General features: G+C 59.5%; 1 protein-coding gene across 1 annotated transcript in view; it reads right to left on the reverse strand.

Moving 5' to 3' along the window:
- Positions 1 to 26,216, reverse strand: part of UMODL1 (uromodulin like 1) — a 66,108-nt gene that overhangs the window by 14,095 nt on the left and 25,797 nt on the right. Inside the window, exons 6-16 of the mRNA XM_023238703.2 lie at positions 24,317 to 24,571; positions 22,492 to 22,604; positions 20,788 to 21,007; positions 16,388 to 16,525; positions 15,300 to 15,872; positions 14,536 to 14,793; positions 12,787 to 12,899; positions 9,916 to 10,129; positions 7,241 to 7,378; positions 5,838 to 6,175; positions 651 to 796 (exon numbers count right to left, since the gene is read on the reverse strand). Coding sequence (XP_023094471.2) covers positions 651 to 796; positions 5,838 to 6,175; positions 7,241 to 7,378; positions 9,916 to 10,129; positions 12,787 to 12,899; positions 14,536 to 14,793; positions 15,300 to 15,872; positions 16,388 to 16,525; positions 20,788 to 21,007; positions 22,492 to 22,604; positions 24,317 to 24,571 — 2,506 coding nt within the window. The remainder of the gene's footprint in view (positions 1 to 650; positions 797 to 5,837; positions 6,176 to 7,240; positions 7,379 to 9,915; positions 10,130 to 12,786; positions 12,900 to 14,535; positions 14,794 to 15,299; positions 15,873 to 16,387; positions 16,526 to 20,787; positions 21,008 to 22,491; positions 22,605 to 24,316; positions 24,572 to 26,216) is intronic.

The following is a 26,216-nucleotide window of genomic DNA, read 5'->3' on the forward strand; positions in this document are numbered from 1 at the left end:
CCCAGATGAGAACAGGCAAGGCTACCGATTCTGAGCTGGCTGGAGCCGTGTGTCACCCCCCAACTTGAGTTTGGAGGAGACTCAAGGACAGACAGGGGAGGGGCATCCTCAGAGAGGGAAAGGGAGGCCCCAGGCGCCCCAGGCGTGTCATGGGGAAGCCGTGGGTGGGCTCACCAGGACTGGAGTGTCCTATGGGATTGGTGAGGGTACGTATCTGGCTTTCTTTGGTTGGTCTTAAGTTGGAAGTGAGGACAAGTATTAGGGGCGCTGGGGGTTACGAACCAAGTCCTGGCCACTGTCCGTTTCTATATTCAGTCTCACAAAAGGATCCGCAAGTGACTAAAATCCTAAAGGAACCCAAAGCTGGGGCACCTGGATGGCTCAGTCGGTTGGGCGTCCGACTTCGGCTCAGGTCATGACCTCACAGTCCATGAGTTCGAGCCCCATGTTGGGCTCTGTGCTGACAGCTCAGAGCCTGGAGCCTGCTTTGGATGCTGTGTCTCCCTCTCTCTCTCTGACCCTTCCCTGCTCACACTCTGTCTCTCTCAAAAATAAATAAACATTTAAAAAAAATCCTAAAGAAACCCAAAGTAAAGGTGCTAGAGTGGACAGTGAGCTGAAGAGGGGTGGGGAGAGACCTCTCCACTCACCCCCATTCTGGGGTGTAGCCTGACGATGTCAGGAGGTCGTTCTGGAAGGCACAGTGGATGGGGCTCAGGATCTTCAGATGGTGGATGATGCCCTCAGGGGACAGGTCGTTCCTCAGGGTGGTCCTCACCACCGTATTCGTCACGTTCTGAACACAAACAGGGTGTCAGTGCGCTCCTGGACCCCAGCAGGCCCCCCAACACGACTGCAGACTGGTGGCTCGGGAGTGCTGGGGGAGGGGTGGTTCCTCTCTAACGCTTGTCCCCAAAACAAGAAAACCCGACAATCTCTTCCTAACATCGAATGCCAAAGAGAGCGTGACGTCCCGACCCCTGGTTTAGCCTGCGTCCTATGCCCATGTTCCTCCTTGGAAGAGAACCAGAGACAAGCCGGGTCAGCCGATACCCCAAATAATAGATCGGATTCCTCCCCCAAATAACCCCCAAGCACGTTTCTGAAAATGAGGGCACGATGTGCTCCCTGAAGAAATGGAGCTAAAATCAATGGGTTAAAGTCTGCACGAGACCACCAGCATCCTCTCCGGGGGCCATCACGCGGGGGTGGGGGTGGGGGGACGACCGGGAGCCCAGGGGCCAGAGGACCAGCTCCAGAGAGTGAACGTCGTCATGTCGGGGACTCCGGGAGTGTGAGCACACTCTCCACCCCAGGGAAAACGCTGACCGGGTTCGTGCCCGGGGAAGGGAAGCCCGAGGACTAAGCATGAAGACTAGTGGCTTGTCTTTTGAAGTTTGGCAGGACAGACCCTCCAGACAGCAGCGCGCCAGTGCATGGAGATGCACCTTCCCTGGCGCACGAGAGTTCCAGGATTTCTCCAGTGCCCAAAACAGAGCCGGAGCATCTGAGTCGGGCAGATCTTTCTGGAAAAACCACCATCGTTGTACTGAAGCCGAACCAAGTCTTCCTTTGACAGGACGCCCCAAGTTACATTTGTCCCCAGCGCTTTGCTGGCTCGTGGCTTGGAGTTTGATTGGCACGGTGGTGGGCTCTCCAAGATCGGCAACCCCGCACGGACACCTCCTACGTCGTCACCAGCACAGGGCCTGGCGCCAGCCAAGGACAGCTGCGGGTTGTTCGTGGTTGATGCGGAGGCGCGGGTGCCGTCCGGCTTCCGCTAAAGTCACCGGCCTTAGCCGTTTAGAAGTAGCCAAGAGACAAGGGCATCTGTGTGAAACAGACAAGCCGGACCATCCACGTGGGGGGAGCAAGGGGTGGGGCTTAAATTTGTGCTGATGAGGACGTGCTGATGAGCGTCCACGGGAGCACACATCCACCCAGTGCGGGCAGTGTGGCAGAGCCCCTGTGAGCCGCACAACAGGGCATCGGGCCACAGTAAGGCTTCCAGGGCAGCGTGGGCTGAAAATAGAAATTCAGAGCCTAGCAGTACTAATGGCACCCATGAATCCGACGGAGACACAGAATCCAGCGGCCAACCGGGGAAGTGGCTGTTTTCAGATGGTCCTGGGCTGAAAGTCACCACAGGGAAGACGTTTTGAATGTTCTTTTGCTTCTTCAGCCCCTACATCGACTTCTTACCTGCTGCTTTATAAGAAACTATAGCATGTGTAATTTCACGTTTGAAACACAGCAGGGCAGACACCGGTAAGCTGACTGCAGCTTATGTTGGAAGCTACTGGAAATGACTGGTCTCTCTGGGTTTTTATATAAATGGTGAAATTAGAGTTCTTGAAAACCACCCTGATTCTTGGAGTTCACCTTCCTTACTAGAGACTAGTGATGCTACTGCTTCTCTCTCTTTTTTTTTTTAAACGTTTATTTATTTTTGAGACAGAGAGAGAGCATGAACGGGGGAGGGGCAGAGAGAGAGGGAGACACAGAATCGGAAGCAGACTCCAGGCTCTGAGCCATCAGCCCAGAGCCCGACGTGGGGCTCGAACCCACGGACCGTGAGATCGTGACCTGAGCTGAAGTCGGTCGCTCAACTGACTGAGCCACCCACGCGCCCCTGCTTCTGCTTTTGAGAACAAACCTGCCTCAGTTCTTCACTGAAGTATCCAAAATGGAAGCATTGAAACACTTTTCGTTAACACCCGTCTCCGGGTGTGCTCGTATCTCTATCTCTGTATTGTGGAGAATTTATCTACATGATGCCTGTGGGCCCTGTGGCTTTTTCCAGCTAAGAAGCAGAAACTCTTTCAGTACGTGAAGTGTCATAACGGACACAACATCAAGTCTCTGACGGACTGTGCTCCAGGCGCCCAGTCCAGAGTGTCTGCTCCCAATGGCATACATAAGGTGCCTTTGAAAATTACTTTGTGGGGCACCTGGGTGGCTCAGTCAAGTCATGATCTCACAGTTCCCGGGTTTGAGCCCTGCACTGGGCTCTGCACTGATAGTGTGGAGCCTGCTTGGGATTCTCTCCCTCTGTGTCCCTCCCCTACACTCTCTCTGTGTCTCAAAATAAATAAATACAGGCTCCTGAGTGGCTGAGTCAGTTAAGCAGCATTTGACTTCGGCTCAGCTCATGATCTCAAGGTCTATGAGGTCAAGCCCCAGCTCAGGCTCTGTGCTGACAGCTCAGAGCCTGGAGCCTGCTTCCGATCCTGTGTCTCCCTCTCTCCCTACCCCTTGCCTGCTCATACTCTGTCTCTCTCTCTCAAAAAGGAACATTAAAAAAATAATAAATACATAAAATAAATAAACTTAACAAGATCGCTTTGAAAAGAGCCACAGACAACCTGGACAGCCCCCTGCTGTCTCTACAAGAACTTTAGAAGTGTTTATGAAGATGATTCTGGACGCTGCTGAATCTTCTGGGGCGTAGATCAATTCATGTCTCTTCAGGGCCCTCTCTGTATGATCTGTATACAGTGCATCAAACTTAGCAGGGAGGCCTTAAATTCAACTTCTTCCAAAAACCCAGGAGCTCAATAAAGTTTAAACTTCCTGGGGTGCCCGGGGGGCTCAGTTAAGCATCCAACTTCGGCTCAGGTCATGATCTCACGGTTCACGAGTTCGGGCCCTGCATCGGGCTCTGTGCTGACAGCTCAGAGCCTGGAGCCTGCTTGGGATTCTGTTTCTCCCTCTCTCTCTGTCCCTCCCTTGCTCGTGCTCTGTCTCTGTCTCTGTCTCTCTCTCTCTCTCTCTCTCTCTCTCTCTCTCTCCCTCTCAAAATAAACATTAAACACAGGCTTGCATTCTTAAACTGCTTAACCAAAACCAGGAGGCAGACGGCTAACTGTACATACTCCATTGTACTCGTATAAGTAAGTCCTCGAGGAAATTTTAGTTGTCGACAAACGTCAAGAAACATCAAGAACTTTTGTGGCTTCCAGGGCTGGGATGATTATCAGAGATGAATCCCCTCTGCTCTGAACGGGCCGAGCCCTACTGAGTGGAACGGCTGTAGCAGGTGCCTGGCCGGCTCAGAACAGGGCAGGCGGAGAGTCCGCGCAGCCCCGCCCCCGGGGCCCCGCCCATCGGCAGGAGACTCCGCCCCAACAGCCTGCCTGGCTGCGCTGACCGCGTTACTTTCGGCATCGTTCCCTCCTGTTCTGCAAGCCTGCGGTGCGCGAACTTGGGCCAGAGAGCCCGAGGGCGGCTGTGCCCTTGCCCACCCTCCAGCCTGTGCCCACAGACTCTGGGGCTCAGGCGCCAAGGAGCTGCTACCCCGTCTCCGTGTCGGGTGCCTCCACGCGACCGTCAGGGATCCTTGAGAAGCAAAGCCTCACGGTTATGTTTAGGCTGTGCTGGCTGGAGGGCAGGAGGGGGGCCGACAAAGGCTCTGCGGTCCCCGGAATGTCCTGGTTGCTCCTTCAACCCAGAGGGGGTCTGAGGACCCCCAGGGAGGGTGGACGCACAAGCAGGCTTAGCGTGCAGGGGCGCTGCTCTGCCTGGGCTCCCACACAGCCACGTGCCCGCTGACCCCACAGCTGCCCGGCCCCCACGGGTCCACACTGACCCCGCAGCCCCAGCACCTGGTCCACCAAGTGTCCACGATGACCCTGCAGCTGCCCGGCCCCCACAGGTCTAAGTGCTCACTGACCCCACAGCTGCCCGGCCACCTAACACATCTACGCTGACCCCACAGCCCCAGCGCCTGGCCCCGGGCAGGCCCACACCCCACCGCCGTCTCCACCCGTGCCCCATCTCTCCTCTGGCCCAGACTCTCCCCCGAGAAGTCTCCCGCCGTGTCCCTCACCAGCCTCTGGAGCCCCTGCCTCCCTCCCCGGGGACAGCCCCCGGACCCACTCTCCACATCTGTGCCTCCTGCCCAGCAGGATATTGCCTGCTGGTATCGCCTCCCCGGGCCTGTGGCCCTCGGCACCATGAACAAGCTCAACCCCTACAAGTGCCCGGGGCCCAGGTGTCCCCACTGGGGAGCAAGGCCCAGGCTCCAGCCAGAAGCATCTGAGGGCCTCTGCCTTCCTTGTACCCCTGAAGGCCCCTGGAAAGGCAGAATCACGGATGATGTAGGGCTGGTCCCTGGAGGCAGGGCAACCTTGACCTTGACCCCCCCCATTGACCTTGCCAAACCTCCCAGTCCCATAGGTTAAACTGGGGGGATACAGCAGACCAGACAGGCTCACATGGGCCCAGAGTGGCCTCCAGCTGGGCGGCCCCACCCCCTGACCGGGAGCCTCTTTGTGCCGGTAGAGGGACGACCCTGCGGCCGTAAAAGACTGCGGTAAAGATGAATCCCGGTAGGACCACAGTCCCTCTGGCCAGGTTGTTCTGATCACACCAGGCCACCTGCCCGGTGTGCACACTCACGCGCACACTCACGCACACACGCACATACACACATTCACAATCACACACACCTACACACATACACGTGTTCTCACACACTGGCACACCTGGACACTCACGTTAACACACGTAGCTTTCCTGCCTTTTCCGTCTCCCACCGGCTCTCCATCTGCTATGCTTCAGCATCACTGGGAGCGTCCTTCAAACCCTGAAGCCCACCCCAGGCCCTTTGCACCAGAATCTCACAGGGCGAGAGCCCAAAACTCCCTCCTGATTCCAGGGCACAGTCTGGTCCCTGGTGAAGACTTGCCCTGTCCCCCTTTGTTGGGTCCCCCCGCTTAGAGTCAGAGACCTTGGGGTGCACAGCCTTCCCTGGTCCCTCCCCCGTATGGTGCTAACGCTCGCTGCCCCGGCCCCCACACGCAGCCGCCGCCCCACCCTGGCCGCCCAGCCCTTACACTTTGCACGACGGTCCCGCACTCGCTCCACCCGGCCACCAGGAGCACGTGCGTGCTGTTGTGGTCGCTCACGTTACAGGATGGGTGTCCCAGGTACAGGGAGGACTCGGGGATGGACTCCTGCTGCAGGAAGCGCCTCTGGACGGCGATGGCCACCTTCTCAATGTCGCAGAGCACCCTGACCGCCTCGGTCAGGTTCAGTCGCGGGGGCAGGCCCCGGGGACCTGGGCTGGCACCTGGTGCCATGGCAGCCGTGGTTCCTGTCGGGGTGGGGGCCTGCTCAGGGCCAGTGGCCAGAGGGGGGCCGGGAGCCTGGGTTGTGTTTCCGGGAGAGTCACCTGCAAGGCACAAGGAGGTGGAACCAAGGTGGCTCTGTGTTCAGGGACAGCCACCGACCCGTGGCCCGTGAGGCCCGCACGGAGGGACAGACAGGGACGGCAGCGGACACGTGGACCCCGCGTCCCGGCCGCAGCCCCACACAGGCCCCTGCTGCGCGCTGGATGTTTGTAAAGATATTCAGGGTTGTCCGGGGGCTCCCTCCCGGGCCCGCCACCCCGGCACCTGCCTTCTCTTATCCCGAGGTGGGGCTCACCCACTGCTCTACCCCCTCACCAAGGTCCCTCATCTCCAACATGCAGCCCAAACCCCGGCTCGTGGCGTTCATGCCTTCTCGAGCGGCCTCACCCGCCTCTTGGCAGCCGGCGTCCCACCCTCTCCCACCACCTCCCTGCAGGGGCCCGCGCCGCAGCTAACCCTACCCCTAACCCTGCCCCACTGCAGACCTCGCTGCCCGGTGCTGTGCTGCTGTCCTTTCAGACTGGCTCTAAGACACCTCTTCTGGGAAGCCCTCCCTGACCACACTCGTGGGGCTACAGGAACTCAGTCCCCGTGAGCCCCCTGCTTCTACCTCCAGCAGAGCACATCCTGTCTCCGGTGACAAGTGTTTACTGGCATAAACGTCTGTCTTGCACCACTTGACCACGGATCCCTGGCTGGCAGGGGTCACCTCAGCGTCAGCGCTGAATCTCCTGAGGCCCCATTTAACGGGAAAAGTAGCGGTGGGGGGGGGAGGGCCCCAGGAGAGGCACGGGCTCACACGGGCTGCGTGCTCTGTGTGGTCGTCGTTTAGAACCCGAGAGAACGTGGCGGGCCTCACTGTAATGAACGGATTTTCCCATCACGGGCACTTGGGAGATGCGAGGCTGGAGACGCATGGAGAATGGGAAGGGACACATACGTGTGCACATACACGCGTGTGCACACAGACGCACACGTTAGAAAACTCGTCCAGGACGGAAAAACCCGCCGACCTCGTTGGGAAAAGAGACGCTTTGCCGACGAAAGTCCTTCAAAGAACAGATTACCCGACGGTATCTCAGGAGAAGGGATTGTGAGACTCTCACCGTCACAGGATCTTCCCGAAAATTCCACAGGGAAGCGGGGGGCTCCTCCCGGGCAGCTGCAGGTGTAGGAGCCCAGGGTGTTGTGGCAGGACGCGCCCGGCTCACAGTCGTGCTCCTGGCTGTCACATTCGTCGTAATCTGCGCGACATCAGAAGCAAGACAGACACTGTCACGGGGCTCGAGGGCCGCGGGTGAGGGGCGCTTCTGTGCCCGCTGTTACACACGCCTTGTGGGGGGACGGGCGTCTCGGCCGGCAGAGCTGAAAATCACTGAGTGACACCGTAGGTGGACGGTTCTGGGGGGCTCGGGGGACAGGGCGGCACCCACTTCTCAGCCAGGATGGGGACACGAGCTGGTGTCAGGACGTCTGCTGGGGCTGCTCCAGAAGGAGGGGTCCTGGTCCCGGGGCTGAGAGGGGCCGCAGAGACAAGACCACAGGCCCCCGGCCCCTTGTCTCGGGCCCAGGCGCGCCCACAGCGAGCCATCCCCGGGGAAGGCACTCAGCCCACTGGCTTGCTCTGGTCTCTAGGCTCCGTCACTCAGTTTGTTCACAGCGACACGGGTTTACTGCAGAAAATGGGTACAATCCACACCTAAGGCCACCTCCCACATACAACAGAGTTCTCACGGTGACCTATGTCCTTGGGCCCTTTAAAACACAGACTGCGACACAGCTCGGGCCGTGCTTTACATCTACGTGGGAGTCCCGCTTCCTTCCCCAACCCTTATTTCAGGAACGTTTTCTGTCTCAACACGCCTCGCTTTTAATGACCGCATCAAAGTCCATGGCGTGGGTGTACCATGAGACACTTAATATCTCCCCTGTTACGGGGCTGTCGACCACTTCCAATCTTTTCCTTTTCTTTTTTTAAGTTTACTTTTTTTGTTTCGAGAGAGAGCGCGCGCGAGCAGGCAGGAGAGGGGCGGAGAGAGAGGGAGAGAGAGGATCCCAAGCAGGTTCTGCAGCGCTTAGCCGAAGGAGCCACCCAGGCACCCCCAGTCTTTTCTTTTTTTTTAAACGTTTATTTTTGAGACAGAGATGGGAGCAGGGGAGGGGCAGAGAGAGAGAGAGGGAGACACAGAATCCAAAGCGGGCTCCAGGCTCCGAGCTGTCCACGCAGGGCCCGACACGGGGCTCGAACCCACGGACCGTGGGATCATGACCTGAGCCGAAGTTGGACGCTTAAGGGACTGAGCCACCCAGGCGCCCCCTCCTTTTAAAGTGACACTGAAGGTGGATTTCTTCACCCAAACTGTGGTCCGAACTGAGGTCTATGTCTGTAGGGTGAAGTCCTGTGAGTGACCTTCCAAAGCCAGAGCAGGTGGACGGCTTTAAAACTCCTGATGAATACGGTCAAATTGATCTCCGGGAGGTGTGAGCAAATCCTGTCCCCACCCGCGAGGCCCGCACCCGCTTGGTGCTGCTGGGGTCAGTGTTAGGTATTTCTGGTTAAAACACCACCGCTCCCGCGTGGGCAAGAGCAGCCCGCGGCGGTGGGAACATCCGTGATTATCGCTCTTTGTGGCTCATTTGCAACTCTTGTGTCACACGTTGTTCGGGTCTGGGGTGTGTTTGTCTTCGCAATAAAGTCAAGTGCAGGTCCTAAGCACTTTCTTATCGACCGACGCACGGCGTCTCTCGCTTTGGGATGTAATCCTTCGTCAAACTACTCAAACCCTGTTTGGGTCTGTTGCTGTCTTCACAGGGGTGCCTTTATTTGGTTTGGTATAAAACATTTACATTTTTATGGAGTCGCCCCTATGAGCCTTTCCCCCTGGGGGGCTTGGTTTGCCTTCTGTTTTGAAACTTAGAAAACCCTTCTTATTCCCAAAACCAGAAAAGTATTCATATTATCTCTGGTTGTTTTTGTACATGTAAGTTTTTGTGGTTTATTTTCAGGTACGCTGTGCGCCACGAACGGAATGGCGTCCCCGAAATGCGTACACGGGAGCCCCAACCCCTAATGTGACCGTATTTGCAGGTGGGGTGTTTAGGAGGTCACTGAGGCCAAGTGAGGCCATTACGGAGGCCAGTCCAATGGCACTGCTGTTCCTGTAAGAAGAGGCGCCAGGCACCCCCTCTGCAGGTGTAAGGGAAAGGCCACGGGAGGGCGGAGGCAGAAGGTGGCTGTCCCCATGTCAGAGAGAGCCCCCCTCCCCCCGGAAATCTACCCCGGACATCCAGCCTCCAGAACTGTGAGAACATACGCTTCTGTGTTTGAGGTTCTCCATCGCCTCGTTTGGTTACGACGGCTCAAGCCCACCGATACGATTTAGAGAAGAGAAGCTAAATTGCCTTTTCTCCCTGCTTTCCTTTGCATTTATTTTTACCAGGATCTCCTTGGAAACTGTTCTTGGGAGGAAGTGTGGCTGCAGAGAGGGACGCGTCTGCCCCGGCCCAGTGATGTGGGTGGCCCAGGAGGCCCAGGGGGGGACGCAGCCCAGGAAGGGAGCAGCGTCTCCGGACAGCTGCACGCACGGCTTCACCCGAGGATGTTTGGAGCCCTTAACCTCCAGAAATAGCACAGTAGCCATAAGACAGACAAGGGGCCTGTGTGTTCCACACTGGCATCTCCTGCAGGGGGACCCCGAAGAGACCCATGTGCTGGGCTCTCCCCGCCTCGCTTCCGGAACACGGTGAGTGACCCGGGGGGGGGGGCCCGGCCTCCGCCTACCTTGTATGAAGGTGTCCTCGCCGACCACCTCCAGCAGAGAGGCGTTCTGGAGGGCGACGAGGAACGCAGCCGACACCTCGCGGACATCCACGTCTGCGATGATCAGTAGGTTAAACTCCACCACGACGCTGCCGTTGGCGACGCGGGTCACCTCCATCTGGACCCCACCGGCGTCCACATGCCGAAGCATGGCGGCCGGCAAGGAATCCCGCACCTTTAGAGAAACCGCACAGGTAAGGGGCCACCCGCCGGGAGGAAGCGGGTGCCTGTCCCCAGGGGGGTACCTCCTGGGATTCTGGTCGGCAGCAGACTGGTCCAAGCCAAAGGTCAGTTCTGGGCCCGGTCTGGTGAAGCTAGCTGTGTCCCAGGTCCAGCACCAGTGCCTGTGGGTCCTGAGCCCCAAGAAGAGCCCCGCTCCCCCAGAGCGCATCTGCTGGCCAGTGTGGACGAGACGCACAAGCCCCACCCCGGGGGGCACGCCACTCATGGGGGGCTCACGACAGCATTTAGAACCTGCTCTCCTCGGCTCAGAGCCATGGAAGGCGCAGGCCGGACAAGTGGTCGTGGGAGGGCGGGGGGGGGGGCATCTCTCTCACTGTTTTCTAGAACAATCTTTTTACTGCTGATGCTGCCACGATGCTTCAGGCTGTGGCGTTCTGTCCTAGCCCCTCACAGTCCAAACACCCAGAGATGCACACTGCCTCATGACGGCTGTAGACAGTCCATAGAACGCCAGCCTTCTGGAAAAGTGCACTTCCAGGGTTTGACCTCATCCAGAGCCTGCCGGGTGTGGCGGCCCAAGGCACAGACTCGTGGGTTCACTTCCCAGCAGGGGACAGCCAACGTGAACAAACGTGCTGTCACCCTGCTGTCACTTGGGCACCATCATAACCACTGGAATGACTGACTCTATCTCTCTCTTTCTCTCTCTTTCTGTCTGGGATGTCCAGAGAGGGATCAGTCACAAGCTTGGCTTAAAGTCACTTTGGGTTGCATTTCCGACCAGTCTCAAAGCAAAGCTCCAGGCCCCCTTGCTAAGAAGTGATAAGGAATGAGGCGTCGTCTTAACCTACAACCTCCCAAAGTTGGTCCAAAAGTCCTACGTACGTGATAAGTCGCACCATTACTGGCTATCCTGAAATTCTAGACAAACCAACAACGGTCCCCAGAAATAGGCGAGGAATGGTTTGAAGAGGAAAGGTTACTCCAGACACGTGAGTGGAAACGGGGCTACCTCAAGGGACCACCGGAGCCCTGAGGACTGGTGGTCGGGGCTGTGGCTTAGCGTCGTGTGTCACGATCACAGAACCTACAGAAGAGGGTGAATGGAGCCATCAACAACTCTAGAGTCCACGCACTGGGCCGAGAGCTGGGGACCCCAGGATAAATATGGCAGAACCCCAGGTCCCAAGGAGTCCCAGTGGGACACTTCCCGGAGGCGGGAGACCCATTTTTCAGGCCAGCGATGCCGTGAGGGGAGAGCAGAATCAGTTAGCGAGCCAGCGAGCTAGCACGTTAGCACGCTCGGCCTGGAGGTGGCGCCGCTCTGCTTAAACCCCAGAGTCAGGAAAAGCTGAAATGGACGAGGTGTAAGCAAGACGGTGAGACCATGACAAGCGTGTTCTCTTCTCCTCAAAGGGGCATCTAAGCGCCAGCAGAGAGAACACAGAGACGGCCACCCAGACTGAACTGTAACAATACGCCGTCTCTAGGGATGTCACTGGGACGACAGGGGAAGCCTCAGAAAGATCAGGAAACATAATAGCAGGGCAGGAGTCACTTCAGCCAGAGAGTGAACCCAACCCAGTGTGCATCAGAGACCGAAACGTGGCCTCTGCGTTCGGTGGAGCGTTATCCGGCCATAAAGAGCGGTGAGCCACTGTCGATCCCTGAAGACGCGCTCAGGGAGATGAGCCAGACACAAAAGGTCACGTATCGCATGATTCCGCGCACGTGAGATGCCCACGGCAGGCAAACCCACAGGGACGGAGAGCACATTAGTGGTTGCAGGGGCGGGGGGTGTGGAGAGTCACCGAGAATGGGAGAGGGGCGTCTTTTGGGGGTGATGGAAATGTTCCGGAATTAGACAGTGGTGACGGTGGTACAATTTCACAAATAAAATCTAAACCATTGCACTAGGCACTTTTTTTTTTTTAGTTTTTAACATTTATTTATTTTTGAGAGACAGAGCACGAGCAGGGGAGGAGCAGAGAGAGAGGGAGACACAGAATCTGAAGCAGGCTCCAGGCTCCGAGCTGGCAGCACAGGGCCCGATGCAGGGCTCGAACCCACAGACCATGAGATCGTGACATGAGCCGAAGTCAGACACTTTAACCGACTGAGCCACCCAGGCGCCCCGAGGGAATATCACTTCTGAATCTACACCCTACGCTGTAGGTCACTTGCTCCCACGCTAAGCACTTTTAAAGTGTGCATTTTAGGATCTGTGAAATAGATCTCAATTTTTTAAAATTTTCTTTGTGGGGCGCCTGAGTGGCTCACTTGGTGTCTGACTCTTGATTTCGGCTAGGGTCATGATCCGGGGTCGTGGGATTGCGCCCCGCTTGGGATTCTCTCTCTCTCTCTGCCCCTTCCCTATGCTCGTGTGCTTGCTCTCTCTCTCTCTCTCTCTCTCTCTCTCTCCGTGTCTCTCTCTTTCTGAAGCAAGGAGGCAGCAGAGGCAGCTACTCAGCATCTAATGATAGACCCCGGGACGCCAGGCATCACGCTGGAGCCAGACGCCCAGCTTCCTTCAGAAATGAGGGTCCCAGGCCCCTACAAGCACAAGTCCTGCTCGACTGGGACTGAGATTCTGCCCCCCTCCCTCCCGCACATCCCAAAAGGAAACAGAGACTGGCTTCGCCAACCTACCACCCTGAAGAACAGCTCTAGGAAGTCCTGATACTCCCTGCTGCTTGCGTTCCGGAAGGGCTCCACGTACCTGACGTTGGCTATTCTGACTTTCCCTCTGAGCTTCTGGGCCGCTGCGGGACAGAGAATAAACGCGCCTGGAGCGGTAACGCAGTAGGTAACGGGAAACGCGTTAGGTGATGTATTAGGTGACGCGTCCTGATAATGGCACTGTCACGTCGGCCGAAAGAATATCAGTGCCCTGCGTGCACAGACACAGCCCAGCCCACCCCAGAGGGTGCCGGCACACAGCCTGGGCACAGAGAGAGAAGCTTCCGGAGGCTGCAGAACCAGGCCAGCCCCTGCCACTCTCCTCTCTCTCTGTGCACAGGTGTCCAGGTGATTCAACCGTAGGCACTACTTTGAGAGTGCAAGAAGTCCCTATTCATTCCGGGGCCACAGGTGCACAACTGGGCATCCCGGAGAAGCCAGGACAGAGGGTGGCCTCGCCCCGCCTCTGCTCAGCGCCCACAACTCAGGACACAGGGCCAGAGGTCCTGACCCTCTCCTTCCTCCCCTAGAGCACTGTTTCTCCGCACGTTAAGGGCAGCCCCTGCTTTTGCACTGGTCTTTTCCATCTCAGTCTGTTCCCTCCACGCGGGGCCTCTGGAGGCTGTGGGACGAGAATGTGGTCCAGGAATATTTCCTGGACCAGCAGCCCCCTCGTTCAGTCCTCCACCAGATGTCTGTGGGGTTCTTGCTCCGTGCCCAGCCTTCCGGGCAGTGGAGGGAAAGGCCAAGGTTCCTCTGCCCCCACAAACCCCAAAGCCATCCCAGGACATACTGCTGGATGACCCCCAAAACCACGCCCTGGGGATCACTCCCATCGCTGTGCCTGAGGGCCACCAGTCCAGACACAACAGCTGGAGAATGCAGCCTGGTGGAAAAGCCCGGGGAGCAGGACGGATGAGCTTACGGGTGAGAAGGGACGTGGACCCACCCCCAGCATGGGTCACACGCCCACGGGTGGCCTCTCCTGCCGGCAGGTGAGACCTGCAGAGGCCATGTTGACACGGAAAGCCCCGCACTGGCTCTCAGAGGCACCGACCACCCCTTCTCCAGCTCGCCACGAGCCTGCCTGAGGGCATCCCCGCACACCGTCTCCCCTCTCACCCCCCGGTCTTTGGTTAATCGGTACTTCAAAGTATGCAGACAGAAGCTCTGACACCCCCAAGGGCTGTGCACCCCACCTCGGGGAACGCGGCCGTCTGCTCTTGGACAGCTGCCCAAGATCTGGGGACCCATCTGCAATGTCAGGCCGGCCCTCGGCTGTTCGGGCAAGTTAGACTTTCGGAAAAACATCCGGTAGGAAGGAGGAAACACAAGATTGATCTGCACACGTAACTGTCACAAGCACCAGGGCCGACAGACGAGCTGTCCGACGGTCTGACGTCCCACCGTCCCCCTGTCCTCCCCGGAAGCCGAGTGCAGGCCCTCTGAGAGCGGGGACATCAGAGCGAGTGCACAACGCTCAGTCCAGCAGCGCCGCGTGCATTTTCCTGCCGCGGACCCGCGAGGACGCCGCCTCCCCGCTGACTTTTGACAGCCAGCCCCGTGCGAGCTGAGCCAGGCTGATAAGAGGGCAGAGACCCAGCCGCTCCCCAGTGCATCCAGCTCTGTCGGACCCCAACCCACTAAAAGCCATTCTCGTACTTTTCCCCTCCCTTTAAGAACAAGTGGGGACAAGCGCTTCTGAAACCCATCACCCACCTGTCCTGACTTTCAGGCGGGCCCTGGCACTTCCGTTCCCGCAAGCTTTGGCCACTATCTCCACCAGGTGCAGGACGCCAGGCTCCAGGCCCGACAGCGTCAGGCTCGCGTCCCGGGTCTCCAGGTGCACCGCGGGGCTCCGCGGGGAGGTCAGGGTGAGCTGGAAGGTGGGGTGCGGGGTGAGACCCGCCGCCCACGCCACGTGAAAGCTGGTGCTGGTCACGTTGGACACTGTGACCCTCTCGATGGGGACGGGAACTGGGAAGTGGATGGAAACATGGAGAAGATTAAAATCAATCCGATGTTCCGAGGAGACAGGACAGGAGAAGCCTCACCAAACGCTAAAATCAAGCACACGGCCTGGGGACATGAGGGCCCCCTAAGGGGGGGGACGCCAGCCCAGGGAAGTCCTACAAAGTCCCCTCCTGCAGGCAGAGCACGTGGTACAGGGTCCCCACCCCCCGCCTCAGGGCTCGACTTCCTGCTCCAGCCTTGGGTGAGACAGGGAGGCTGGGGAACAGGGAGGAGAGAACTCTGGAGAAAGGTTGCTGTCCTAACAAGCCCAGAAGCTGCCACCGGGGACCGGGCTGCGCGGTACCCCACTTGGCCCAGCCCTGCCTACCACGGGCAATCTACCTGGGTATTTCTCACAGGACTGTGACTCAACGTCTGCATGAGGCTTTGCCAACCGGAGCTCAGCCCTTTCCCAGTGAGTTCAGGCCTCAGGCCACGTGTCCCCAGGACATACGATCCCAGGCACTCACCACAGGCCGGAAGCTTCAGAGACTCAGGGGTGGGGGCCGAGGGAAGGTCCGGGGAGCCGGAGGGTCCGGGGACCGAGTTCTGTGGCCTTGTGGGGTCCAGAGCTGCTGGTGCTGTGTCCCCAGTGGGGAGGCTGGCGTGCCAGACGATGTGGTCTGTGGGGCCCTCGGTAGGACTGGGCCAGAGGGGCCGCTCCGTGCTCGAGTCTCTTGATAACCACCCAGGGGTGCTCAGCGAGCCATTCGTGGGCCCAGAAGGGGAGCTGTGGGTTGTCCCAGGAGCCGTGCTGGCTGGCCACCGGCCTGTCACCAGGCCTGGGGCCCTGCCGGGTGCTCCCTCCTCCAGGCCTTGCCTCGTGCTGTTCTTGTCCTTCCCCACCGGGCCGCTGCCCCCTCTCCTGGGTGGGGGCCCCGGGGTCTGGGCCTGATTTGCTGCAGGGGTGCCCCCCGGGTGCCCAGGGCTGGGCCACAAGGCAGATGTCTCTGGGCCAAGGGCTGCTGTCTCTGTGCTGAGAGCTGGGGCCGTAACACCTGTTGCCGGAGCCAGCACCCCTCCCGTGGGGCTCACCACGTCACCTGCTGAGACACATCCACTCTGAGAGGAGACGTCTGGTCCTAAAACACCTAAACAAAACCCACCAGATGCCACCCACAAGCGAGAGCCTCCCAGGCGGGCCCCAAGTGGGGACACAGGCAGTCTCGTTGGGGATTATGGCATTATGAGTATTTAGGGGGGCCCGTGTCCACGGCCTCCCGCGTGCTTTCAGAGGGTGAGGCAGGGTCTCTCCATCTGATAAATGAGGCTCTGAGACACCAGGAGGGGGGCTCCACCTGGTGGCTGCACAGCCAGGACCTAAGTGCAGGGCTTGGTTCCCGCACCCAGGGGGCCTTTGGGAAAAGGGGGCAATTTCTCTGGATCTGTGCTCGGGGTGGGGCTTGGTGCTGGTCACTGACATCAGCCTGCTGGATGGGACATGACTAAGGAAAGAATGCGGGACAGAGGCCAGCGGATGTTAGAAAGGACATGGGATATCAGGTCCCCGGGGGCGAGGGTGTGGCCCAGAAATGCTGGGGGAGGAGGTGGGGCGCACCCTCACAGGCCCGGCCCGCGCGGGAGGGGTTGGCGTCCCTGGCCGTCCGGCACCGACAGGTGTAGGAGCCCTCGACGTTGATGCACTGGGCAGCGGGTGAGCAGTCGTGCCCCCGGCTGTCTGCACACTCGTCCCAATCTGCCGGGCGGGAGAGGAACAGGACAGAGCCCGTGAGAAGTGGCCGGCGGGCACTTAGGAAACAGAACAGGGATCTTCTCAACCACGTCTGCAGCCCACCGGAGGAGGGGAAGTGCCCTGGGCATCCAGCGGCCCCAGAGGCAGGCGGTCCACAGATCCCTCCCCAGAAGCCTGTCCCTGAACCAAGACCGCAGGCTGAGCATCTGCTTGCTCCGACCTTCACGGCTGGCGGGGCTGAGTTGGCACCCACCGGTGTGGCTATATTCCTCTCTCGTGCATTCTTTGTCGCCAGACCCCAAAAAGCAGGGCGGCTTCCCTTCTCTCTGATGCACCAACATCGTCTAATGTTTTAGTACTTTAACAAAGAGAACCGAGCGAGCCAGGAGGAGTCCGGCTAAGTGCGACCTGAACTTTCGGTGACACGGCCTTGGAACACTCCTCCCCAGTCTGGGAAACCACTCTAAGAATCCCAAAGACACCATGTCACCTCAGCTTCTGAGCTGAGCAAGGAAGAGTGCTAGGTAAGTGTGTCAGCCCCCCCCCCCACCGGGTCCCCCCGTGCTTGCCCGCCCACCACGCCCAACACAGCCCGGCACTTTCCAGGACCAGCATCGGCCAGACTGTGAAACAAGGTTCGTGGGGACCACATTCCCTTCCCTCCCCATCCTCTCCGACGTCCTCTTCCGGTCGTCCCTCCCCCACCCCCAGGCCTGCTACCCCCACTCATACTTGCTCTAAGGAAACACCTGCTCGTCTCATGCATTTGACATGTGACTGAGGATAAAGCGCTTATATGTGATACTCATGGTAAACCTCAAGGAATAAACATCTCAAGCTGTATTCCAGGCTGGGGGGGGGGGGTCGGGGGAAGGAGGGGGACAGGTTTCCCATGCCCCAGAACCCAGCCCTCAGATCCCTGCCTGTCCCTCCCAGCCCCAGGGGAGCAGGTGGCTCTGAGCAGAGTTGTCTCTTGAGGAGGAAGGTGCCGGGGTACCTGCCAGGGGTGACCCGGGTGGTAAGGCGGGTGCGTGTCAAGGCCGGTCACGAGGTCCTTCTGCACGGGATTCTCTAGAGCCGAAAGCGGAAGTACCTGATCCGGGCTAGACCCGAGGGCTCGTCAGCTGATGCAACAGCTACCCCTCCACCCTGGTCGGGGCGCCTCGGCAGACAGGGCCCCGGTGGCCGGGCCCGCGGGTCTTCCTGGAGCTCGCCTGACCCCCCCAGCCTGCAGGCAGCTCCCGGAGTTTCACGGGGAGCTGGAGGCCTGGGGTGGAGCCCAGGCTGGCCAGGCGGCAGGGCCCGGGGGAGAGCAGAGGTCCCAGTTGAGACCCGGGCTCCAACCACTGAGCACCCGGTGGCTCTTTTCAGTCGTGGTGAGTCACCTGGCCTCCCCAGCGCACAGCTCATAAGCGAGCCCGGAGCAAGGCCGGGGCAGCTTCATTTGGTCCCAGAGCAAAGCCCCAGGCTGGGCAGCTGTGCAGTTCAGAGGGAGGAGGCAGGTCCACAGGGAGAGCTGCTGTGGCCTCTGCACCTTCTGGACCAGCCGGCTGAGCAGGGGGCGGGGGCCGGCCTTGCAGCTGGGCAGAGGGTGAGGCCCACCTCCCAGAGGAGGGGACAGCCCCTGTGCCGAGCTGGGACTCCCGCTTGAGCTGGCCCCCCAGCAGTGGGTCGGAGAGACCCAAGAACAGGCTGCCAGGTCCCGCCGGGTCCCATCTCTCCTGCGGGGGCTGCGCCCTGACCCTGCCAGCCCCCCCCACCTCGTCGTTGGGACGCGTTGACTGACGGCGGGCGAGAGCCCCCGAGTCGCGCAGGAACGCTCCGAGGGCACCGAGAAAAGCGTCTCTGTGTGAGCAGAGGGGACGGGAGCTCGCTGTGCTGGGGCCAGCTTGCTGGTGTCGTGTGCAGTGAGAATGAATACCCTTCCCGGTCCCCCGGCCACGGGGCCGCCTCTCGGAGTGGGGGCTGCCTGCAGGCTCTCCTGACAGAAGCCAGCGGTCACTGGGTCAGAGGAGCCTCCACGGGGCCGGGAGCCCCCCCCAGATAAACAGCAGAGGCCTCCTCGTGGCTGGGCGGAAGGGGGACCCCCCACAGCCACCGCTCAGGGTCCAGGGTTAAGCAAACAGCCGCTGTCGGGCCGGAAGGCTGCAGGGCGGGACATATAACACGACCTGCTGAGAACCCTAGAATATTAGCAGTGGGGGTGCCTCTTCCTCCTCTACAACACTTCTATGAGGTGCTCCAGCTGGCCGGAGGCCACAAAGTTCATTCCCTGTCACTGCGAGAGTCCAGGCCGAAGTCCAGAATCGAGGGGGGCAGGGCCTCAGCCCCTCGGGGCTCTGGGGGAGGGTCCTCCCTGGTTCTTCCAGCTCCTGCGGCTCCGGCTCCGCGGGCTCCTTGGCTCTAGCCTCTGCCTCCGCGTGGCCTTCCCCCTGCGTCTCTGGTTCTCTCTTTTTCTGTATCTTCCGATTTAGGGCCTCCCCGATCCGGGATGATGGCAGATCCTTACTTGATCTGCAAAGACCCTCCTCCCAGACAAGGTCTGAAGTTCTCGGGGGACCTGTCTTTGGGGGCCACCGTTCAGCACACCGGCAGAGAGCTGGCAGAGCCTGACGCCTGGCACACAGGGACAGAGCTGGCAAGTAGCCCACGAGGGCTGGCTGGGCCGCCTGCAGACGGCTCCGCTCTGGTCTCAGACGGGTCCCCAGGGTGCACCCTGAGGACCCACCCGCAGGGCACCCTGTGCCTCCCTGCACTGAGCCCCCGGAGCCCAGGTGAGGCCCGCCGGGTGCAGAGGACACCTGCCGTCTCCGTCCCTGAGGGGGGCGTGACGAGCCCACCCCAGGCTGAGCAGGCGGGTGCTTCCTAGGTGTGACTTCAGATGTGACAGTCCCACGGCCTTCCCTGCATCCTTGGGCGGGGGGGGGGAGGTTGGAACAGCAAGCCAGAATGCCACCGAGCTCAGAGCAGAGGACAGAGCTGGCTCTCGGACGCCCGTTCCGCGGATGGAGCCCCTGACAGGCTCCCGGACACTGAGCCTAGAGCCGCTCTCCCTGCAGGGAGCCTCGTCCCTGGGCTCGAACAGCCAGACCTTCCTTACATGTCGGCTGGCTCTCTCCGCCTCTCTGTCTCTGTCTGTCTCTGTGTCTCTGTCTCTCTGTGTCTCTCTTCATGTCTCTGTCTCCATCTAAGTCTCTGTCTCTGTATGTCTCTGTCTGTCTCTGTCTCTCGGTCTCTCTGTGTCTCTCTTCATGTCTCTGTCTCCATCTAAGTCTCTGTCTCTGTATATCTCTGTCTCTGTCTCTCCGTCTCTGTGTCTCTCTTCATGTCTCTGTCTCTACCTAAGTCTCTGTCTCTGTATATCTCTGTCTCTGTGTCTCTGTCTCTCTCTTCATGTCTCTGTCTCTAAGTCTCTGTCTCTGTATATCTCTGTCTCTGTGTCTCTGTCTCTCTGTGTCTCTCTTCATGTCTCTGTCTCTAAGTCTCTGTCTCTGTATATCTCTGTCTCTGTGTCTCTGTCTCTCTGTGTCTCTCTTCATGTCTCTGTCTCCATCTGAGTGTCTGTCTCTGTATATCTCTGTCCCTCTGTCTCTATTTCTGTCTCTCTGTGTTTCTCTTCATGTCTCTGTCTCTATGTCTCTGTCTCTGTATATCTCTGTCCCTCTGTCTCTGTTTCTATTTCTGTCTCTCTGTGTCTCTCTTCATGGCTCTGTCTCTATGTCTCTGTCTCTGTATATCTGTCTCTCTGCCTATGTCTCTGCTTCTGTATCTCTGTGTCTCAGCCTGCCTCTCTCATCTGTACCTCTATTTCTGCCTCTGTCTCTCCTCCCTGCCTCCCCCCCACCCCGCCCCTCTGTCTCCAGGTCTCTCCCCTGCCCTGATCTGTGACTTCCTGCCTCAAGGCAACATGAAGTGACATTACATTACGTTTGGGCCAATGAAATAGATACAGACGCCTATGTTAGCAGGTGGCCCGGCCGCAATGGTGCTGGGCCCTGACACACAGTCAGCCCCCGGTGCCCTTGCCCTCGAGGGTCCTCCAGCCCAGACCCACCCTGTGTTCTGGCCATCTGTGGCAGTGAGCTGCAGGGGCTCTGGGGTCCCCGTCCCACCCGGAATAAGGAGATGTGAGACACGGGTAGGCTCCCTGATCCCACGGAGAGACTCAGAATGAGGATTCACATTTCACGTACTCGATCCACCTTTTAGAGGGCCAGGGCTTTGGGGTGCCCCGGCGGCAGGCTGGGGTGTGGAGGAGAACTGACCTTGCACGAGCGTCCCCCGCGGATCAATCTGGAACACGGTGCTGGCCAGCAGAGGCGGGAGCATGGGGGCCAGCGTGGAGACCCCCACTGGGAACTCGGGGTCCTGCACGGTCAGCCTGAGCGTCGCCACCACACTTCCAGCCTGGAGAGAGACCATCTGTGTCCTCAGCTTCCCTCTCCTGTGCAGGTCGGAGACGGCTGGCGGGAAGGAGTTTTCAACCTGGCCGAGAAGAGGCGACAGGCGCTCACATAGAGCAGAGGCCTCTGTTAGCGTCTTAGAAAACCGTTCATCGGGGCCCGGGTGACCGACGGATGGTGAGCAGAATCCACGTGTCCCCTTCACGACCAAGAGGAGGTGCCCAGAAACCAGCCCCTTGGGGCAAGCCGAGGCACCCCAGCGTCCTGCACCCCAGCTGGGCCTCCCCAGGGACAGCCGGGCCGGGCCGGGCCCCGTCGGCCTGGTGCGAGTCCGCAAAAACCACTGCAGTCGGGGTCCCCATCTGGAACATGAGATGCCCCATCCGCTCTGTGTGCACACCCGAAAACTGGTGTGTGACACACAGACCCTGGGAGTGGACGGACAGACTGACTGACAGGAGGGACCCCGGAGGGACGATCCCATGGCTATTTGGAGCTGCCCCCCTCGCTGGCTGCATCCAGCAGGAGACACACAGGCAACCAGGTGCCGAGGCCAGCGTGCCGAGCAAGGGAGACACCAGCCTTGCCCCGCGCCCCCCCACACCGTGCCTGCACACGCGAGAGGATTTCCAGGCAGGAGAATGTGGACCCTCCTTCCGTCCGTCCCACATCTACACGTCCTACAAGCAAAAGCGCTAACTGCCCTTCAGCTGCAGGGTCTCTTTCCAAGACGTCTGGAGGGTGAACAGCGTAGGAGGAGACAGCGGTCCCTCCAGAGCAAAGGGCAGACTTGCTCATGTCTGATCCCGTAAAGATAGTGTCTCTCTCCCTGGAGCAACGTTTAGGCGGATTTCGGCCCCTTACAAGATCCCGTTTCCCTAAGCTCGGGGCTGCCCAGCTGAGACGCAGACCGCTGTGTGTGTGTGTCCCCCCCACACTGGCCCCTCCGTGTCACCCCCGTGGGACTCGTGGGCCAGAGGGAACTGGCAGCAGCCTGAGGCTCACGCTGCCTGCCGCGCTGTGAATCCCTCGTCTTCGACCGGCGCCTCCCGACAGAAACAGGCTAAGTCGTCGCTTTGCACGAAAGGGAAAATCTCAGCCCATCCATGGTTCTGGACGGTTCAGCAAGTTGCTTCGCTCCCCAGTCGGGTCCCCGCTGGCCTGGCTCTCCCCGGCCGCGGGCTGATGGCTCCGGTCAGCCACGGAGAGGGATGGCTACAAGCACCCCCGCTACAGGCCTTTCGAGCGAAGGCGCCCCGGAGCGGGAGGCAGATGCCCAGGTCCCCCGGAAGGAAGGTTCCACAGAAAGCCCGGCTGCACCATCACGTGACAGAGCCCGTCTGAATCAAAGCACGGTCTTCAGAGACGCTTTGGCCCCAAATCTAGATTGAGTGCCCCACATGCGGGGAGCCTGTGGGTAATCACTGTGGGATCTGGGCTGGGGGGACGCGCCCTTGTGGCGCCGTCGCAGAGAAGGGGCTCGGCGCGGGGACGGGTGCACGCGGGAGGCTCGCTCAGACGCGCCTCCCCCCACCATGGGGCACCGTGGTGGCACTTTGGCTTTACCTCATGGAGCAGTTGTCGAGAAAATTCCCGGAACTCGGTGCTGCTGCGGTTGAGAAGGGCCCCCGTCACGTTGCGGTTGAGGACCCTGACGGTGACTTGGAACACCCGGGCATCTGCAACAGCGGGGGACAGAGTAGCGGACGCTGGCCAGCAAAAGTCACGTGCTTTGCTGGCACCACTTCCCAGGAAGCCTCTTCTTTGGAGGGGACGTTTGTTGGAGGATAGAAACTGCTGGATCGGGGAGCCGCGTTGGGGGACGTGATGTGAGGATGGTTTACTTCTGTGCTGGAGGACAGGAACCGCCCGACACACACACACACACACACACACACTTCTACAGCAGGGCAGGGACGGGCAGGACAGGGGCAGAGGCATGCCCTGCCGCGGGAACCGGCTCTCAGCCGGCACACATAGGATCTGAAGGCCCCTGCGGTCATCCATCACCCCCCATGGCTGCCACTTTCCCAGCCCGATCACACGCACACAGCCAGCCAGCCAGGTCCTCACGCCGGACCCACCTGGGGCCCCAGCACTAACGTGACCAATGCGCCCCATCCGCCCAGGGCCTTCCGGGTTTGTGCCCCGAAATTCCCACGTAAAAGCACACTCTGCCCCAGGCCAAGCAGCAGGGGCGGTCACCTGCGAGGGAGGCACCTGTTCTTCGGACACAAGAAAAGCTGGGGGAGTAAGGTGGGACTGGGTGACACCCAGCCCTTCCTTTCCTGAGCGTAAAACCGAGGTCCACGGCCGAGCCCGCTGTGTTGCCGCGTGTCCGCTGACCTAGCAGCCTCTCCCCTCCCCAGCTAGCGGGCTCGGCTCGCAGGGGCCGTTTACCACTGCTGCGTGCACACACCACGAGGGCCCCAGAAACGTCACCCGCGTTGTGCGCCGTGCCACTCTGGACCCTCGCCCATCTTCAGAGGAAACAGGTGTCCCTGTGACGTCAGCCTCGACCCTGCCCACGGCGCACCGCCTCCTGGAAGGTCAGTGCCCACCTGCGCCCGGGGAGTCTGCATTCTCCGCGAGAATGCCCACCACCTCCCAGTGGCTCCTGACGCGGCCGAACTAACTCAATAGAGCCTTTAAAGGGTAGAGGCCGATGTCATCAGAGGCCTGCTCATTCCGTCCCTCGTTCGCCCACCGCCACCGTCACTGGTGCTAAGCCCTGCACGGGACAGGCCCCCCCTGCGTCTTGCGTGCAGCTGTGTCCGTGTCAGGGAGCTTTACCGTCCCCGTCACCCACGTCCGCAGCCAGCGGCCGGCCTAGGACACGGCTCCCGCCACCAACGTGACCGGGGCCTGCCCCACTCAGGGACTGCCTGGCCGGGCCAGGGGACATCAAGTCACGGGGTGGGGCGAGGTCGGCCACCTGCAGAGCCCCCCCCCCCCCGGGCCACGCCAGCTGCCCTGTTGGAACTGAATCCCCAGCTCGTACGTATAACATGTTGGTTTACGTGCAAGAAAACCCCTTCACAGCACCCGTGGAGCGGGCACCATGGTAGCTTTTCGAGTGCGTCGCAGGGGAAGCGAGGCAGCGCCATGAGGCTTTCAGGTGATGTGAGCTGCTGTTTGGGGGAGTCACAGACTCAGCCCCGAGAACTCGGTGCGCGGAAGTCTCTCAGCGTGTGCGAATCTCTACCCTTTCTGCTGTGTTACACTTTCCGCCCCGCTCTCTGCTTTCTCAGTCCTTCCAACCAGAATGCGGGGCGCCCCGTGGACCCTCCTCGCTGCAGGTGGGAGAGCGAGCCCCCCCCGGACGAAATGTGACGTAGGGGCGCGAGGGGAGACCACAGGTAGCAGGCGGAGCGCGCACGCGTGCCCTTACCGGTTCTGACGGCCAGTGTGGCGGTGACGTTGGCCCCGCACCCCTGGTAGCCGGTCCGCACCCCGTAGAGCTCTCCGGCCTCCAGCCCCGCCACCTCCAGGCTCCTCTCCGCGGTCCTGGCGCTCCGGAGGAGCTCCTCCCCCTTGTACACCTGCACGTGGAAAGTGCGGGGCCAGGGAGAATGTAAACGCCAAGACACCCGAAAGCTGCTGCTGGTGACATTGACGGTGATGTAGTCCCGGATGGGAGGGCAGTCTGTGGAAGAAGAGAACGAGGAAGATGAGGCGACACCAGAGAAGCAACGAAAAGGCGAAAAGCCAGCAGTGGGACTCCGTCAGGCCAAGATAAAACGCTTCTGCACAGCAAGGGGAACCATCAGCCCGCAGGACGGGAGGAAATGTTCGCAAGGCACGTGTCCGAGAAGGGGCCAGCATCCAAGGCGTAGCGAGGACGTCTACAACTCAGCAGCAAAAACGCCCCCCACAATCCAGTTAAAATGTGGGCAGAGGATCTCCGAAGAAGACGTCCGCACGGCCAACAGACACAGGACAAGATGCTCAGCGTCACTGACCGTCAGGAAATGCAAATCAAAACCACACGCAGACACGAGCTCACGCCTGTCAGCGTGGCCAGTTATCAGAAGGACGAGAGAAAACGTGCTCGCCGATGCGGACGTGCGCCGCCGGTGGGGGTGTGGTGAGCCCACGGCGGAGACGGGATGCGGGTGCCTCAAAAAGTTAAAAATAGATCTACCCCACGCTTCTGGGCGTGTATTCAAACCAAAGAAACCACACTTTCTGGGAGACACCGGCACCCGCCCCCCCCCCCCATGTTCATTGCAGCGTTATTCACAAGAACCAACACAAAAGCAACCCAAGGGTTTGCATTGTGGCCACGATGGTGCTTCAGGGGATGAACTGTGTCCTCCCCAAATTCATCTCTTGGAGCCCTAACCCCCAGCACCTCCGAATGTGACGGTGTTTGGAGATCGGGTCTCTAAAGAGGTGATTTAAAGTGAGGCCGCGAGGGTGGCCCTACTCCCATCTGACCGATGTCCCTATGGGAAGAGATCAGGACACAGACACACACAGAGGGACCACCAGGTGAGGACACAGGAGGGGACGGCGTCTGCACACCCAGGAGAGGGGCCTCAGGAGAAGCCAGCCCTGCCCACGCCTGGATCGGGGACTTCAGCCTCCTGGACTGGGAGCGAATGGGTTTCTGTCGTTTAAGCCGCCCAGGCTGTGGTGCTCTGTTCGGGCTGCCTGAGCAGATGAACACACACGGGGTGTGCTGTTTCTGTACTATGTTTATAAATGTGATCTCGACCCCGATTCACAGGGCCCGAGTGTTCTGATTCACTCGCTTGTGGTCATCTGCCCAAGGACCTCCGCCGGGATTGCTCATCACTCGGAAGCTATGGCTCGGAGGGAAGCCAGAGTCACGAGTCAGGCCGGGGTTCCTCGCGTGTCCCTGTCGAAATCCCCACTTCAGGGAGCAGTACTCTAACATAACAACCGAGACCTGTTTTAATACTCAAACAGAAGTCAGTCTCTCTTTGGGAAATAGGAATTCTATAAGAAGTAGATGGCCCTTGGTCTAGTCACCATAATTTTTACATCAGAATTTGAGTTCTATAAAAAACAAGCCATGAAGGCTTTTAAAAAAAAATCTTTGAAAATCCAAAGTAAAGAAAAAATAATTAAAAAGTGTCTGACGTTCCCCCAAGCCCTTCACATAAGGATTCATAGGACACATGCTTTCCAATAGCATGACAAAATCCTGTCTTTCTGGACAAATGCGTATGCCTCCTCTCAGTCAAACATAAACACTGGTACAATTCAGCCTGTTTTGCCTTGGCTGCCAGGAGGCTCAGAATCAAGTTTCGTGCCCCACTTTT

The sequence above is a fragment of the Felis catus genome, chromosome C2 (genome assembly GCF_018350175.1).
Source record: "Felis catus isolate Fca126 chromosome C2, F.catus_Fca126_mat1.0, whole genome shotgun sequence".
In the NCBI taxonomy this organism is placed as follows: Eukaryota; Metazoa; Chordata; class Mammalia; order Carnivora; family Felidae; genus Felis; species Felis catus.